Source organism: Bos indicus x Bos taurus, chromosome 7 (genome assembly GCF_003369695.1).
Source record: "Bos indicus x Bos taurus breed Angus x Brahman F1 hybrid chromosome 7, Bos_hybrid_MaternalHap_v2.0, whole genome shotgun sequence".
Classification (NCBI taxonomy): domain Eukaryota; kingdom Metazoa; phylum Chordata; class Mammalia; order Artiodactyla; family Bovidae; genus Bos; species Bos indicus x Bos taurus.
Genome location: NC_040082.1, coordinates 90,459,047 through 90,475,529, shown reverse-complemented (window position 1 = coordinate 90,475,529; position 16,483 = coordinate 90,459,047). Strand labels below are relative to the sequence as shown.

The 16,483-nt window shown below is 58.5% G+C and overlaps 1 protein-coding gene across 7 annotated transcripts in view; it reads left to right on the top strand.

The window, feature by feature from the left end:
• The window catches only part of ZFR2 (zinc finger RNA binding protein 2), a 50,157-nt gene that overhangs the window by 28,625 nt on the left and 5,049 nt on the right, over positions 1-16,483 (top strand). The window contains exons 7-18 of one of the 7 annotated variants that reach the window (XM_027547239.1): positions 228-468; positions 1,882-2,042; positions 2,778-2,897; positions 4,069-4,208; positions 4,326-4,458; positions 5,283-5,473; positions 8,782-8,956; positions 11,629-11,767; positions 13,168-13,265; positions 13,665-13,760; positions 15,142-15,253; positions 15,990-16,087. In XM_027547239.1, coding sequence (XP_027403040.1) covers positions 228-468; positions 1,882-2,042; positions 2,778-2,897; positions 4,069-4,208; positions 4,326-4,458; positions 5,283-5,473; positions 8,782-8,956; positions 11,629-11,767; positions 13,168-13,265; positions 13,665-13,760; positions 15,142-15,253; positions 15,990-16,087 — 1,704 coding nt within the window. The other 6 variants (XR_003511914.1, XM_027547237.1, XM_027547238.1 and 3 more) reach the window with 6 other exon arrangements.

The window sequence follows — 16,483 nt, the reverse complement described above, 5'->3', positions numbered from 1 at the left end:
GTCCCACCTGTGTATGACTGGTGGGTACCTCCTAGCAGGAGACAGCTTGGGAAGGCCCTCCCTGGGACATTTAAGGGGGGCTGGGGAGGAGGCGGTCTCCCAGGGAGACCAGGATAGACCCCCCTCACTTGCACAGGCTGCCAGCTCCCACCACCGTGAGCTGCTCTGCTCGCCCCTGAGGAGGTTGGTCGGGTGGGAGGGGCCCTGATGGGGCTGGTCTGTTCCAGGTCTTCAAGCTGCACACCAAACTGGGGAAGCCCATCCCCACCATAGACCCTGCGCCGGCCGACCCCGGCTTGGCCCAGGCCCCCAGCACCAGCCAGCCGGCCTCCATCCCCGTCACCGTCACCGCAGAGAGCACCCCCGCAGCCTCAGCCAAGCCCGCGGCCCCCGCCAGCCCCAGCGTGTGTGCCCCGAGCAGGCCACCACCGCCCAGGAGACCGGCCACCTCGAAGGCCTCGCGTGTGGGTACGGCTCTGCGCCTCACAGCCACCCCAGGCGAGCCTGAGCTTCAGAGACTGGCCACCCGGTTCACTGTGTGCCATAGCTTCTGGGGAGGCAGGATCTCTGATGGTTCTCTGCCGGATTCCGGCCGGGTGGTGCCTCCTGGTGCCTTTGGTCCACCTGGGGAAGTGTGGGCAGTGAGATGGCAGCTTCCATTTCCTCTCCTGGAGCTTGGGACCCAGCGAGTGCTGCTCACGCGAGCCCCGCCCTGGGCCTGGAGCAGCCCCTCAATGGCCCTGGTGCTGGATGCAGCCCCCTCCCCCAGGTGCTCTGATCACTTAAGTGGGCACCGGGAGGTTAAGGCGGGCTCCTTGCAACCCCGCCTCCCCTCGGGTGTGCACCCTCCGCATCTGTCGCTGTGACCGAGGCCCTGTGTGGCATGGGTACATAGGCTTCCGTGTCAGGAGCTCCACTGACGGCGTCATGTGCAGGGCCTGACTCTCCCCCTATGATGCTTTAGATTTGTCATCAGTCCCACTTTACAGATGGAAGAACTGAGGTGTGGCAAAGCATTTGGCCCCCGGGCCGCCTGGTGAGCAGTGGAGGTGGGGTTCTACCCCAGTGTGGGACAGTCTTTGCTCTCTACCACCACATTGAGGGATGGGGGGCTATTTTATTTTGAGCCTCAGCAGGACTGAGGTTTGAACAGTCATGTGATAGTGAAGATGTAAAGCAGTTTTGGTGACAAAGAAATGTCTCCCTGGACTTCCCTAGTAGCTCAGTGGTAAATAACCTGCCACTTTACAATGCTGGAGACATAGGTTCAATCCCTGGTTCAGGAAGATCCCACCTGCCACAGGACAGCTAAGCCTGTGAGCCACAACTGCTGAGCCAGCACTCCAGAGCCTGTACTCTGCACAAGAGAGGACACCGCAGTGAAAACCCACGCACCACAGCAGAGTAGCCCCAACTCTCCGCAACTAAAGAAAAGCACTGGCAGCCACAAAGACCCAGTGCAGCCATAAATAAATTAATTGTTTTTAAAAACACATTAAAAAAAAGTCTCTCTTCTGGGGCTCAATGAACCAAGGTCAGTGAACGTGACCCTGGTCCACCTGGTGTCCACTGTTGACTAAGGGCTGCAGACTCCGCAGTTGACGGAGGATGTCCTCAGTGAGAGGCTACAACCCGGGCCTCCCTGTGGACCCGTCCGCCTGGGCACAAAACACCATGAGGCTCCCACTCTCCAGTTGTGACCCGAGCTGGTGGGTGAGGTTCTCACAGGACCACGGACCCCACAGGCTGACGTCACGAGGGGATGAGAGGGACGGCGGGGGACCCAGTGGCCTTGTGTTGTACGCTTCCAGCTGGTGGGCCAGGAGCTGACCATGGTTTCTGGCTGGAGCAGGCTACAAGTCATGAAGTTCTTCCCTCCAGGGCCTCCTGCGCTGCCAGCAACTGACTGCAGAGCCCCCCACGGGAAACCAGCGACCCCCAGATCAGAGCGGCCCGGGGAGCCGTCCGCCCGAGGAGGCTCTACAGAAGCTTCTGGAAGCAGCTGTGAGGGGCAGCCAGTGGGCCCAGGCTACGTGGAGGAGGTAAGAGCTGGACGACCATCGCGTGCCTGGCTAGGCCTGGTGGTGCCATGCCTCGAGATTCGCACACATGCCTGGGCAAATAACCCCGCGAGCCAGCATCACTGGGACCTCACTGGGAGCCCTGGGTGTCAGGCTTCAGATCCCGGAAGGAGGTCTGAGACAGGCGGAGACGTTTCCTGCTCCCAGGCAGCACCAGTTCCTACAGGAAGGAAGGTGGCAGGAGGGATCTGTGCCCTGGAAACCCACAGGCATGTGACCCTTGGGCACTGGAGCCCACGTGCCCCCCAGGCACCTGCCCGGACACCCGCTTCCTTGTGGAGCTTGGGTTCTGAGCCCTCTGCTCCCATGCCCACAGTCCCTGCCTCTAGGCACCTGCATGTTGGCACTTTTTCTGTGCTGGAGTTCAGGCTCTTGTTCAATCCACTCAGCGCTTCAGTTTTGTGCCCTGAAAAACAGCCACACCAGGCAGGCTTCCTGGTGGCAGCCCCAGGAAGGGGTGGGTGGGGGCAGGGAAGGAGGATGGGATGACGGTGGCAGAAGTGGTGGCAAGAAGGGCCAGGCTGGCAGGGTGCGCTGCTGAAGGTCACTCCTCTGAAAGCATTAACCACAGGGCAGACAGGAAGCCAGTGCCTGGCCTGGAAGGCCCTGGGGGAGGAGGCTCCTGTTAGAGCCCAGACCCACAGCGTGGGGGGTGTGGGGGCTGCAGGTGGTGCTCAGCCAAGCCTTGTGTCTCAGGTGTGCAACGAGGAGGGCCGGGTGATCCGCTTCCACTGCAAGCTGTGTGAGTGCAGCTTCAATGACCCCAACGCCAGGGACATGCACGTGCGGGGACGGCGGCACCGGCTGCAGTACAAGGTGCGCCCTGACAGGGGCCGGGGGGCATCTGTGCTCTGGACGCCCTGGCCCACGTCTCAGACTGCACCCTGTGCCTCTGTGAGTCTGAGTCCCTGGGCCCTTCAGCACCACGGGCTCAACCAGAGGGGCCCTCAGTTGCCATGACAAGGCCTCCCTGCCTCTGGTTTGCCGGGGCACGCGTGCACACAAGTGTGTTTAGACACACGTGACCCTGAGTGCGTGTGTGCACAGCACAGGCTATGACCCTCATGAGAGACAGTGGCTTCTGGGCATTTTTCTCTTTTAAGCAGCCTGTTGAGATATCACTCACACACCAAGCAGCTGGCGCATGTGAAGTGGCTTTAACTGCATTCACAAATGTGTACATTCAGCCAGCAGCTCCATCTGATTCCGGAACAGTCCATCAGGAGCCCCGGTCCCTATTGTCAGTCATACCCCCACCCCCTCCCCAGCCCTTGACAACAGGAACCCACTCTCTGTGTCTGTGGATCAGCCTGCTCTGCACGTTTCCCGTCAGTGGAATCACACCCTGTGTGTCTCTGTGTTTGCTTCTCTCACTAAGTGTCATGTTCTCAGGGTCTGTCCATGTGGTAGCAAGTGCCAGGGCTTCTCTCCTTTCTGTGGCTGAGCGATGCTCCGTGTGTGGAGGGACCACATCGGGTGTGTTTTGCCACTGAAGCACACTTGTGTTGTTTCCACCGGTGATTAATCCTTAGACAATACCATGCTGTCTGAGTGAGGAAATTAAGTGCTAAAAGTGAAGCCCAGCGAGTGAGTTAACAATTCTATTTACCGTACACATTGGATCTCACACAAATGGTATTTTCTGAATTACTCTGTTTGGGACGAGCATGGTCAGTCCTCTGAGAACAACGTGACCACTGGTGGCAGTTGCCTCAAGGAGTCTTAGCACCTTCCTCCTCTGGCTCCTCCGTTAGACATCCGGATGGTTCGCTCAGTGTCACGTCTGCAGCTCTTTGAGTCAGCCATGGTTTTGTCCTCATGGTTTTCTGCCATGGCCTTTGGGGGACGAGGAGTGTTGAGACTTCGGGACTGAAGCTCACTGTTGTCTAAATCCAGTGGAAGGGTGTTGTCAGACGGGTGTCCCCTGGGCCCTGAGCTCCCCCCTTCCCAGCATTCTCATCTGAATGAAGGTCCCTGAACTTTGCAGAAAAAAGTGAACCCCGACCTCCCGATCGCAGACAAGCCCAGCACACGGGTGCGCAAGCTCGTGGAGGAGACACTGCGGAGGCAGCGGCAGCTGACCAAGAGGCGGCTGGGGGAGCTGCGGCGTTGGCACAATGAGACAAGGTGCAGCCTCGGGGCCCTGTGCGGTGGGAGGGCTCCCTACGGGCTCCCCAGGGCTCCAAGGGGACCACCTCACAGTCCAGCCGCCCCTCAGGGCCCCGAGTCCCTCTCGTCCCACAGGCGCTACGACTTGTGCAGGAGGCGGCTGGAAGAGGGGCCGCCCGTCCCGGATGCACACTCAGGACGCCCGCTGCCTGACCAGCACCTGCCTGCCCTCAGGAGTCGGCCAGGGGCGCCCACAGCCAAGCCTCTGGTGGGTGGTGGTCGAATGCCTCGGAGTGGGGGAAGCTGAAGGGACCTGAGGGCCTCACCGCCAACCACAGGGGTCCCTCAGAGCTTCCTGAGGCCCCAGTGGTCACATCCCTTGGAAGCACTGAGGCATCTGACTGTCCATCCATGGGGATTGGGCGGGTTGCAGGGAAACCGTGGAGGGCGCCCTGCCGAGGGAGCGGCCCCAGCTGCCTCTGGAGCCTCTGGCTCTGAAATTCAAGAGCGTTCTCCAGGGAGCCCAGTGGTCTCCCACTCGGCCCAAGTTCCCCACAGCTATGGGGCTGAGGTCCTCCCTGTTCCATATAAGTTAAATGCGTATAAGTTAAATGAGCAGGGTGATAATATACACACTTGTTTTACTCCTTTCCCAATTTTGAACCAGTCAATTGTTTTACATCTTGTAATAACTGTTGCTTGTTGACCTGCATACAGGTTCCTCAGGAGGCAGGTAGGGTAGCCTGGAATTTCCATTGTTTTAAGAATTTTCCAGTTTGTTGTGATCTACACAGTCAAAGGCTTTAGCATAGTCAATGAAGCAGAAATACATGATTTTCTGGAGTCCCCTCACTTTCTCTAGATCCGATGAATGTTGGTAGTTTTGGTTCCTCTGCCTTTTCTGAAGCCATCTCGTACATCTGGAAGTTCCATTTAACTTATTCCTCCCCCTGGGCCCTGTCGCTCCTTTGCCTGGCTCTCCAGCCACCACTTGCCTGTCACACCAGCCAGGCTCCAAGGGCCCCCACGGCTCCCGAGTGACTGGGACCTCTCAGCCTGCCTGTGACAAGACACACGCACCTCTCCCCACAGCCCACAAGGCGGCCGGAGTCCAGCAACGACCGGCATGTCATGTGTAAGCATGCGGCCATCTACCCGACGGAAGAGGAGCTCCTGGCCGTCCAGAAGGCCGTCTCCCATGCGGAGCGTGCTCTCAAGCTGGTGTCTGACACGCTGGCTGAGGAGGACTCTGCCAGCCCGGAGCCCGAGGGCGGGGACCACAGGTGATGGACGGCGGCCCCCTGTCCAGGGGCCCAGAGGCTGCTGATCCCTGGCTGGGTGGGCAGGGGTCAGGGTCCGGACAGGAAGTGGCAGCTCCAGTGCCAGGAGGCTTGGAGTCTTTGGGGCCTGCGCTTTCCAGCCCCCTTCAGATATCTCCCCAGGAGGCTAGGAGCTAGGAGCTAGCCAGGAGGCTGGGAGATCAAAGGGAGTTATAGTACCCCCAGCCAAGGAGAGTGAGTGTTCTCACACCGGAAGTCACTTTCCTGTAGAAGGTGTGTCTAGAAACGTGGTTTGCAGAGGATTAGCACCTCTGTGTCCTCACCTGTGACACAGAGACCAGTGCGAGAGGTGCCGCCAAGCACTAAGCATGTGTGTGAATCATCTTTCCAGCTGCCCGACTCTCAGAAGACGGAAAGTCCCGGCACCTCGTAGTGAATCATTGCACAGTTTAGAGAATCCCAGAGGACTTAGCTTTTCCAGGTCCCTCATCTCTGGGTGGCTTCCTTTTCATTTACCTTTTTTTTTTTTTCTGGTTGTGCCACATGGCTTGCAAAATCTTAGTTTCCCTACCAGGGATTGAACCTGGACCTTCAGCAGTGAGCACACACAGTTCTAACCACTGGACCTCCCTCGTTTACTATTTTAAGGTGTTTTTTTGATGGTAAAATACTCGTAACAGGAAATTGGCCATTGTGGGCACATTCACAAAGTTGTACAGCCATCACCGCTGTCTGTTTCCAGAACTTTTTAATCATCTGAAACAGAATTCCATACCATAAAATTCCCCAGCCTCCGGCACCCACCTTTCCACGCCCCATGTCCATGGCGTGGCCTGTTCTGGATGTTTCCTGTCCATGGAATCGTGCAGCATTTGTGTCAGGCTGATTCCAGTCAGTAGCTTCTTTGTGCCCGAGTGTTTGCTGTCTGAGAAGAAGAACATGAGAGCCATGCGTGAGTCACCAGGTGTCATAACCGAATGCACTCGTCCCTCAATGTGAACACGGGTGCCGCCCGCTCCCCCCTCCAACTCCGGTGAGGAAGCTCACTGCCTGGAAGTGGAAGCAGGTGCGGCCCCAGACAGAGCAGCCTTCCCTCAACCTCCACCCCCATGTCTCCTGAAGGAGAAGGGCCCTCACTTAGTGCTTCGTGGCTTCCCTCCCCGTTTTCTCCCCATTCTCAGGTTTTGTTTTTGTTAGTTTAACTTTTCATTTTGAAATGATTATGGACTCAACACAAACACAGTAAGGAGAGGACCCTCCCCCCTCCCCCAGCTTCCACAGCGTGGACCCACAGGTGTCAAGGCTGGGCGTCCACACAGGCACCTCAGGGAGGCCCAGGCCCCGCTCAGGCCTCCCCAGTGCTGGACCGCTCGCCCCCTGAGTAGATGCCCCACCGCAGTGAGGACACGGGGCCCCCACCAGCACAGGAGCCCCACTGCCCCCACACTCCCACAACCCCTCAAACCCAGCTTGAAAGCAAAACCGATTGCACTTTTTTAAAGCCTTCACATAACATTGATGTCATGTTACATGTTCTGTCCTTACATTATTTTTCTTTCTTTGTTGTTGTTTGTTTATTTTTATTTTTTGTCTTTTTCATTTTTTTTACATTATTTTTCAAAAACATAGAAGTGTTGGTGGCTTTTTGTCCTCACAATTTTTTTTTCCCTTCGTTGCACTGAGCTTTGTGGGATGTTAGTTCCCTGACCAGGGATTGAACCCAGAGCCCTTGGTAGTGAGAGCGTGGAGTCCTAACCACTGGACTGCCAGGGAATTCCCTTTCTCACTCTTGTTTGTGGCCTTTTTTCTGTGGAAATGTGTGTGTGTGTGTGTGTTTAATAGGAACATGGTAAACTGTCCTATGGATGTTGCATTATTTACTTAACTGTCGCAAAGAGCTCATTAGTGTTGGTTTTTCTTTTTCACTTTTATTATGGAAATTCTCTAACACACACAAAAGATGACCATACCTAAACCGAGGGTGGCTCACTTGCTTTCTCCCCATCTCCCGCCTTGCCCACAGTGGTTAAAGGAAATCCTGTCTGACACCTTACTGAGCGCCAGCCCACAGCTGGAGTATGTCAGTGCATCAGAGCCCATCTCTAAACAATGCTTTTTCATTTAACAAAACCAGAATGCCATGATCATCCTCAAAGAAAAATGAACAATAATTCTTTAGCAACACCAAATATCCAGTCAGTGCTGCAGCGTCCAGTTGTCCCATAGATAACAATAATTCAGCCTTTTAGGAGGTTTTTTTGTTTTGCAGTTCGTGTTGAATCAGGGTCCCAATTAATTGACAAGTTGTAAGTCTCTTGATCCACGGGTTCCCACCTTTGTGCTCTGCCTTCCCCCAAAGGGTCTGCTCCTTGTCCTGTAGACATTCCAGGCATGGCTGGGTCCCCCTGGACCATCCCAGGCTCCAGCACTGGTGGTCTGGAGACAGATCACAACGACACCCACATGTATCGTAGAATAAGGTTATCGCATGTCCTGAGACACGACGCAAAGCAAAGTGGTAGTCAGGAAGTGGTCGGAGCGGATGGCAGCTTCTGAGGAGGTGACCGTGTGTGTGTGTGTGTGAGAGAGAGACAGCGTGGAGAGGTCCACCATGGCGTGGGGGCACCCCAGGCAACGGTCCGGGTGGGCGAGCCTCGTGGGGAGGGAGTGGAAGGACAGGGTGGTGGTGCAGCAGCCAGGGGTCAGGGTGGGTGCCCCAGGAAGAAGCTGGGGTGTCCCCAGCCTACAGCGGGGCAGCAGTAGGAGGGTGACTGCCAGGCCAGTGCTGCCATGGGGGTCACCTGCAGAAAGTGGCCAGGACAGTGGTGGGCGGGCGAGGGCAGACTTGGGGGCAGGGGAGGTGGGACTAGATGCGCAGGCTGGAGGGGAGGACAGGCAGGGAGCTGCCGGCCAGGCCTCCTGAAAGGAGTCCAGGTGGGGGTGACGTGGCCACAGAGACAGCTCAGAAGCCGGGGGCCAATGAGGCTGCCTGGGGTCAAGCAACCGTCCCCTCCCCCCGCTCCCCCCGCCCCCCCTCCTCCCCTCCGGCATGAAGTTTACCAGCAGAGGGTGCCAGCTGCCAGCCCCGCCGAGCAGCATAGATTCTCATCCTCAGGTCCGAGAACTCTCCCTGTTCTCCCAGTTCTCCCGGTGTCTCTCGGATCAGGTGCCCTCTGGGAAGGGCCATGCTCCCACTTCACAGATGAAGACATGGAGGCGCAGGCGCCTGGCAAGGAAACCCATGCCTCTGGGTCGGGAGTGGGGGTCCTTCCTCCGTGCCCCCTGCTCACTGGTCCGTGGGTTTGTCTCAGCAGCCGCCCCAGCCCCTCAGCCCGGATCCTGAAAGGCGTGATGCGGGTCGGCCTCCTGGCGAAGGGGCTACTCCTGCGTGGAGACCGGGCGGTACAGCTGATCCTGCTCTGCTCCCAGAAGCCCACCCGCGCCCTGCAGCGCAGAGTCGCCGAGCAGCTGCCTCTCCAGCTCCCGGTGAGGTGCCCGGCCGTGCTGCGTGGGGTCTGCCTGGGTGAGACACGGTCCGGTCTGCTTTTAGAAACAGGCACAGGGATCCACTGGTGGAACCTGAGGGTTCCCTTATCAGGGGTGTTCACAGTAGGGCTTGAAACAGTCTAAGATCTGGCTCATGAGGACAGTCACTTCTGTCACACTCACACAGAGCCCAGCCAGCTGGCATGAGGACGATCTGCAGGGAAAGCACTAGGGAGGCACAGGACTGGAGGCTTGGCCGGACTTTCTCTTCCAGCACAGTTCCCATTGTTGTCATAGAGCTTTTCTCACCCGAGATAATAACTGGGAGAAGAGGGAGAGCACGTCATGATGTTAATTGATCATCTTGAGTTAAAATGATCACTTGCCAGAGTGCTTTCTCCTTCCTGTCTGCCACCCTCCCCGAGGGGACTCAGCTTCGTCCCTCCTAGGTCCTTCTCTGAGGCTCCCAGTCTGGTACAGAGAAGGCTGAGTTCTGATGTATCTTCTGTAGAGCAATTCAAGCCTGGTGCCAGGTAGGGAGCACTCAGGGAGAGCGGGGTCCACTGCAGACAGGACCATGGGAGGTGTGAGTCTCAACAGAAGACAGAGTAGGTGAGCTGAGAGATGAGAAGCCTTGACAGATGGGGGCGGGCAAAGTTCCCCATAGAGGAAGGGGAACCTGCAGAGGCCAAGAGGCAGGAGGCCCACGGAGAGGTGAGCCTGAGTGGATGAGGGCCTAGATCGAGCCAGGCCTGAAGGCCATGTGAGTGCTAAGTCACTAGTTGTCTCTGACTCTGTGCAACCCTATCGACTGTATAGCCCACCAGGCTCCTCTGTCCATGGAATTCTCCAAGCAAGAATACTGGAGTTGGTTGCCACGCCCTCCTCCAGAAGATCTTCCTGACCCAGGGATCAAATCCGTGTCTCCTGTGTCTCCTGCACTGGCAGGCAGATTCTTCACCACTAGTGCCACCTGGGCAGGCCGTGTGGGGAAGTATGACTGCCTCCTCAGGGAAATGTGGAGACTGGAGAACTTTAAGCAGGGGAGTGACATATTCCAACTTCACCAGTTTAATCACTCATTTTTCCTAAACACCCCACGACATAGCAGTTTTTTGCTAAATACAAAGATGGCTCAGATGCAGGCCCTGTCCTCCAGAATCTGGCAACCCAGGGCCATGAAAATGGATGAGGCCGGAGGGAAGACAGCAGAGGCCATGGGAGAGCTGGTGGTGCTCGGCCCCCAGAGATGTAGACAGACCTCTTGGCTGTCACCTGGCCAAGTGACTCGGGAACTCCAGAGCAACATGAGGGACACAGTGAACTGTCTCCAGGCACTGGGTCACTGCACCAAACCCACCTTCGTTGTGCCGTCTACCTGGGGGCAGCAGTCGGAGTTCTAACGGCCATGAACGAGGGTCCCTGCTCCCGAAGCTCCCCCTGTGAGAGACTGACTGGAACGAGGTCTGGAAAGGAGGGGGCCCGCTGAGAGGGCGGGGCTGCCTGGAGCCTCTGCTTGCAGAGGACTGACCCTCTGGGCAGCCCTGGGTGAGGGGGCCGGGGCTGGCGGGGCCGTAAGGGTGCCTGTGTTGGGGCGAGACTAAACCCTGGGCCCCGCGGCAGGTGTGGGGTGGGGACCAGAGCCAAGGGGCCTCAGACCTTGCCTGGAGGCACCCCTGTCCTGCATTCCGAGAGACCATCGTCTGCCCTCATCCTCCCAAGGGCGGCCTGGTAGGCCAGCTGAAGGACTGTGTGGTTCTCACGGAATAATTGTGGACCTGTCAGGCAGCACCCCACACTCCTGTGTAGGGAGCCTCGCTCTTTCTTGTGGCTGGAGGGCGTGCTGTTGCCACATGTCCGTAGCTGGCTGGGTCCTCCCGTGTAGTTGGACATTTAGGTCTTGTCCAGTGTTCCGGGTCACCAGCGAAGCTGCAGAGAGTGAATAAGCTTGTACACACGCTGCTCCACACGCGTGGGAGCACTTCCTATGGCAGAGTCTCTGGGTCCAAGGCATGAGCCTGGATGTGTCGCCAGGTCAGCCTCCACCAGCAGTTTAGAGATGCACGGATCTGCCGGCCGGGGGCTTCCCTGGTGGCTCAGATGGTAAAGAATCTGCCTGCAATGCAGGAGACTCAGGTTCGATCCCTGGGTCCAGAAGATCCCCTGCAGAAGGACATGGCAACCCACTCCAGTATTCTTGCCTGGGGAATCCCATGGACGGTGGAGCCTGGTGAGCTACAGTCCATGGGGTTACAAAGAGTCGGACACGACTGAAGTGACTAAGCATGCACACGCCAGCCCAGCTGCTCCTCAGACTCCTCAAATTTTGCCCTTCTTACAGGGGGCCATGGCATGCCATTCTAGTTTTAATGTGAGTCTTCCTTACGGTGGGGCTCTTTTTTTTTGTCATTGTGTGAAAAGGGTCACTTTGGTCTCTTTCTCTGCAAACATCACCTGCCAGTTTTGTTGTTGGGTTGCTGATCTGGTTGTTATTGAGCTCCAGGTGTTTTTTACATATGAAGGCACCTTGGTATTTCTACATCTGCATTTCTGGAGGGCAAGGCTGTGTCTCGGTCCCTAGGAGGTTCCAGAAGGCGTGGGGCTGGGCACCCAGCCGTGTCCCACCTCTCAGGTGGAGTCCTGAGGCCTCATGTTGTATGTGCACCTTGCAGGTGGTAACAGACGACAAGTACGAGGTCTCTTCTGACCCAGACGCCAGCATTGTCATCTCCTCCTGCGAGGAGCCCCGGATACAGGTCGCTGTGTCCATCACCTCGCCCCTAATGCGGGAGGACCCCTCCGCAGACCAAGGTGCGGCCGGGCCCTTCTGTTCAGCCCCATCTTCCCACATACCTGGCAGTCTAGGGCGGCACCCACTTCTGCTCTGGTTTAGGGGGAGGGGTGCCACCACCACCTTCCCGTGCTTCTGTGAAGCCTGGATGCCCTGGTCAGATAAGGGCCAGGCCTTGGGGTAGCGGAGGAAGGCAGGAGGAGAGCTGGGACAAGTGTCAAGTGGCTCAGAACTGGCTGTGGCAGGCGTGCTCGGGGCCCTTCCCCCTGAGCCTTCAGGCTATTTGGGCACCTGCTCCCCACCCCAAGGAGACCCAGTGCGCCGGGTCCCCCAGCCAAGCAGGGGCCCTGGGGACCTGAGACACACGGGCACTGCTGCCTGGGCAAGTGGGAGGAGTGCAGGCCAAAGCCAGAGGGCAGCCAACACAGAGGGCGTGGGCCAGGCCGGAGGGCACCCCGAGTCTCATGCCCAGGAGTGGGGAACCCCTGGGACAGCCCCTGGGACCCTTTCCCAAACTCCAGCCTTTCTCAGACCCCCTTCCTGATCGTTGCCTTGAGTAAGGGCCACGAACCACTGCTGCTTTCTCTGATTCAACTCCTTTTTGGCTCTTCCATTTTTAAAGAAGAGAGCCTTTGAACTGTGAGTGGAAAGCCATTATCAGTTGTCATAAGGGGAGTGCCACATGTCATCTGAAAGTAGATGCAGTGGGAAGAAACAGTGACGCCCGCCCTCCGACCCCAGCTTCAGGCCTGCTCCAGCTCACTCCCCTGCCAACAAGTGGGGACTGGGAATGTCGGGGAGGGGGCGGGCTGGAGGGGTCCAGAGAGCAGGAAGCCCCTCTACAGGCACCCTGGACCCCCAGAGCTGCTCCTCACTGGGGTCCGCACCCTGCCGGCTGCTGCTGGGTGGGAGGGGGTGTTGTTCAGCTGTTTCTGTGCTGGCTCTCAGCCCCCAGAAACTGATCCAGGCCTGGGGGCCAGGGGGAGAGCAGTGCTCCCTCCTGCGACCTGAACACCAGGGCCTCACGGGATGAGGGGAGGAGAATCTCCCTAAAGCAAGCAGAAGGAAGAAAAAATGCACATTTCCCCCGACATGGGGCCCTGGTCATCTGTGATGGCATGTGCTCAAACCTGACCCTAATCACACACGCACATGGAAGTTTCTGGAAATCCAGCTTCATTCCTAGTTTTCCACCTGAACGTGGACTTCTTGGGGGCAAGGGACCACAGAGCCTTGGAGAGGGATGGGATTTCAAGAGGGGAGCTCTGTGTCCCAGTGGCAGTGTCTGGAGGCAGGGCCAGCGAGCTGAGCTGCATGTCTTCCTGATGAACAGATGAACGCAGGGAGGCCCAGGGACCTGAGGGCCCAGGAGGTGGGAGCAGGGGGAGGGGTGGCCGGCCTACCTGCCCTTCTCTTCCAGAAGGAACCGAGGTGCCTCTGCCGGACCCAGGAGACGTGCTGAGCCCAGAGAAGTGCCTGCAGGCACTGGCTGCTCTCCGCCACGCCAAGTGGTTCCAGGTTAGCGGCAGGCGGGCTCCCAGGAGAGGCCAGGAGCTGACATGGGTGGGGTGGCTCTGTGTCCTCACCCCGCGCTCACCATCATGATGGAGGTCATTTCTTGGCCGATTGGGTTGGGAGCTTGAAAGGGGTGACCACCGCTCTGGCCCTGTTGGCTGGCACTAGGGCTTAGACTGGGCCATTTGGGAGTGGAATCTGCTTCTGGTTGCCTCCCACAGCCCAGGAGGCTGGCCTGATCCCACTGGAGTCCCTCAATGCCTCCACTGCCAGCATGGGACCGCCAACCAGGCTCACTGCCCTGACTCACTGCCTCCCTTGGCTCCATGCATAGCTCCCTGTCCCACCCCAGCCATGTGCTCAGAGCTTCCTGGGGCTTCCCATGTGCTTCTTCCCCCAAAGGCAAGAGCCAGCGGCCTGCAGCCCTGTGTGATCGTCATCAGGGTCTTCCGGGACCTCTGCCAGCGCGTGCCCACCTGGGGGGCCCTGCCGGACTGGGTAAGACAGTGCCAAGGGGCCAGCCTTGCTTTAAGAAGCCCCCAAACCCTGCCAGGCTACAGCCCTGTTAGGCTGAGCCTTGTATCGTTGTCCAGTGTCCAGCTTTCTGAGAAAAGGCTGGTGTTGGTCTGAGTCCCAGGGGGAGGCTTGCCACAGGACACGGCCTCATTTGACTGTATTATCTTAAACCCACAACCTTGCAGGCAAAACCAGGAAGCATGTAAATTCAAGGGCACCCCAGCAAAAGCTGGAGTGTTTGCCTAGACCTGCAGGCACTGGTGCAGAGGCCCTGGTGAGGGCAAGAAGCCGGTTCCTGTCTTGGCTCCACTTTGACCTCTAGGCCTGGGGCAGACCTACCTCCTCTGAAGGAGAGAATCCAGTGGCCCTGACACGGCTCTTCAGCTGGCCCTGGACCCCTTCCAGGGGGAGAGGAGAGAGGATGCAAGGGACCCTGGGTACTTCAAACCCCCAAAGTTGCCTCGTGAGACCCCACAGCCCCACCCACTGAAGCCCCCTGCCTCGACTTTCAGGGTCTCATTTCCGAGTGTCCCTCTTCTATCACACGCCCACTGACCTCCCCAGTAACCAACAACTTGTAGGTTTTTAAGGTTTTCACCTTTGACCTTATCCCTGGGAATTTGGCCCTGAACTTGGAGGAACACGTGCCTCTTCTCTGCAGCCATCTATAGCCAGTCCATCAGCTCCCATGCCCGTAGGCGGGCTCCTGGACGTTCCCCACACCCCAACCCAGGCTGCCCTTGGCCTTACTCGTCTCCAAAACCAGGGGCTCTGGTGCCCCCCCGACCTCGGCTTCCTGCCTGTGGTCTGAGGAGACGTCCACTCTCAGCTCCACCCCAGGGGGTGGCACAGTGGCTGCCCCGTGCTGAGTGACCAGAGAGGTTCACTCAGATGTTTGCGGCCGGGGGTGGGGCAGTGCGAGGCGGTCGCGCATTTCTTGGAGCCCATTTCCCTTTAAGTGTAGACACGCCCCCACGACAGCTCACACCCCCAACCCTGTCCCCGGGCTCTCCAGGCAGGTGGCTCTTGGAGGAAGAAAGGTTCCTGAACTAGGCCCTAGGATCCTGTGACCCTCAGGGGCCCTCAGGTCACAGAGAACGAATCTCTGAACCCATGTGACACTACTTTGCCATGTTACCATTGATGAGATTTTGCTAATGAGGAAGCTGAAAAGGGAAGGTGCTGAAACCCGCCCATGGCCACGCCAGGGCAGTAAGGTCTGGTGACCCCCTGGGTGGGTGGCTGGGTGGGCCTGAAGGGGCACTGGGCCGGAGCCTCCGGTCCCGTGTCCCCTGGAGACCCGGCTGCCCGCACAACCACTGTCCCCTCAAAGGCCCGGGTCTCCTTTTCTGTCCCGGCGCAGGCCATGGAGCTGCTGGTGGAGAAGGCCCTGAGCAGCACCAAGGGGCCCCTGAGCCCCGGGGATGCTGTGCGCCGAGTCTTGGAATGCGTGGCCTCGGGGACACTCCTCACAGGTCAGTCCCTGTTGGCGAGCAGCTCAGACCCTGGAGCACTTGGCAGACACCAAGGGCCATGGGGGAGCGGGGCAGGTGGACAGAGGAGCCTCTTAGGAACACTCGAGCACCCCATCCAGCCTAGGCAGGACAGCGGACACAGACACACGCATGCGTGTCACTCACCCAAGGGAGCCGTGAGGAGGCGTGGACGGGTGGAAGGAGAGGCGGGTGCAGGCTGGAGGGGGTTCCAGTGGATCCTCTGATGCCACATCCATGCTTCCTGGGGAACCAGGGATAGCCCGGGAGCTGCTTCCGAAGGAAACGACAGGAGGTCCATGGTGGGCCGGGCACGGAGGTGTTCCCGGCGTCCTGAGCGGTAGCGGCAGGAAGAGACCGGGTGGGCAGCCCACGTGACGTGGTAGATGCAGTCGGTGTTCTCCAGTTGTTTCGGTGACTTGGATGATAGCGTGTTTCATGGAAGAAGAGCGTGATACATGGGTCTGTGGTGTGAGCCTTTTATGTAACCGCACACTCGCCCATGCGTGTGCACACGTGCCACACACACACACAGGCTGCGAGGAGCTCTGCTGAATGCTTGTGGGGCCGGAGGGGGACTGGCGGGGAGAGGCCCAGTTGTGGTCCGTGGGCCCCTGGGGGTCCGGGCACAGACTTCCAACATCGCAGAGCCGTGGTGGCAGCCTTCACAAGGGTGCATCTGCTTGTCTGCCGCTCCCACCGACCCCGCCTCATTCAGATGGGCCCGGGCTCCAGGATCCCTGTGAGAGAGACCAGATGGATGCCCTCGGCTCCATGACCCTCCAAGAACGAGAAGACATCACGGCCAGCGCCCAGGTAGGAGGCCAGCCCAACTTGGGCCCACGTGAGCTGGCTGCAGGCAGCCCGGCTCCCAGCCCCTGTGCACATCTCTGCTGCATCCCAGGAAGCGGTCTGGGCCCGCTTCCCGTCCTCTTCCCTGCAGAATCAGGTGGCCTGTGGGTGACAGGACTGCTTCCAGGGGCAGGGCCAGCCCAGCCCAGAACTGAGGCCGTGATGAGGTGCAGACTTGGGGCCTCATCGTCCTGGGAGTACCCCAAGGCCCCAGGTCTGCACACACCCAGCCAGGCCTCCTGCTGCGCCTCAACAGCTTCAAGAATCAAAACATTGCCCACCCCACCCCCACCGCCCCATCTCTGGCTTCCGTTTCATTTGCAAATTCTATTAATGAGCAAGTCTCTTCAGCAGACTTCA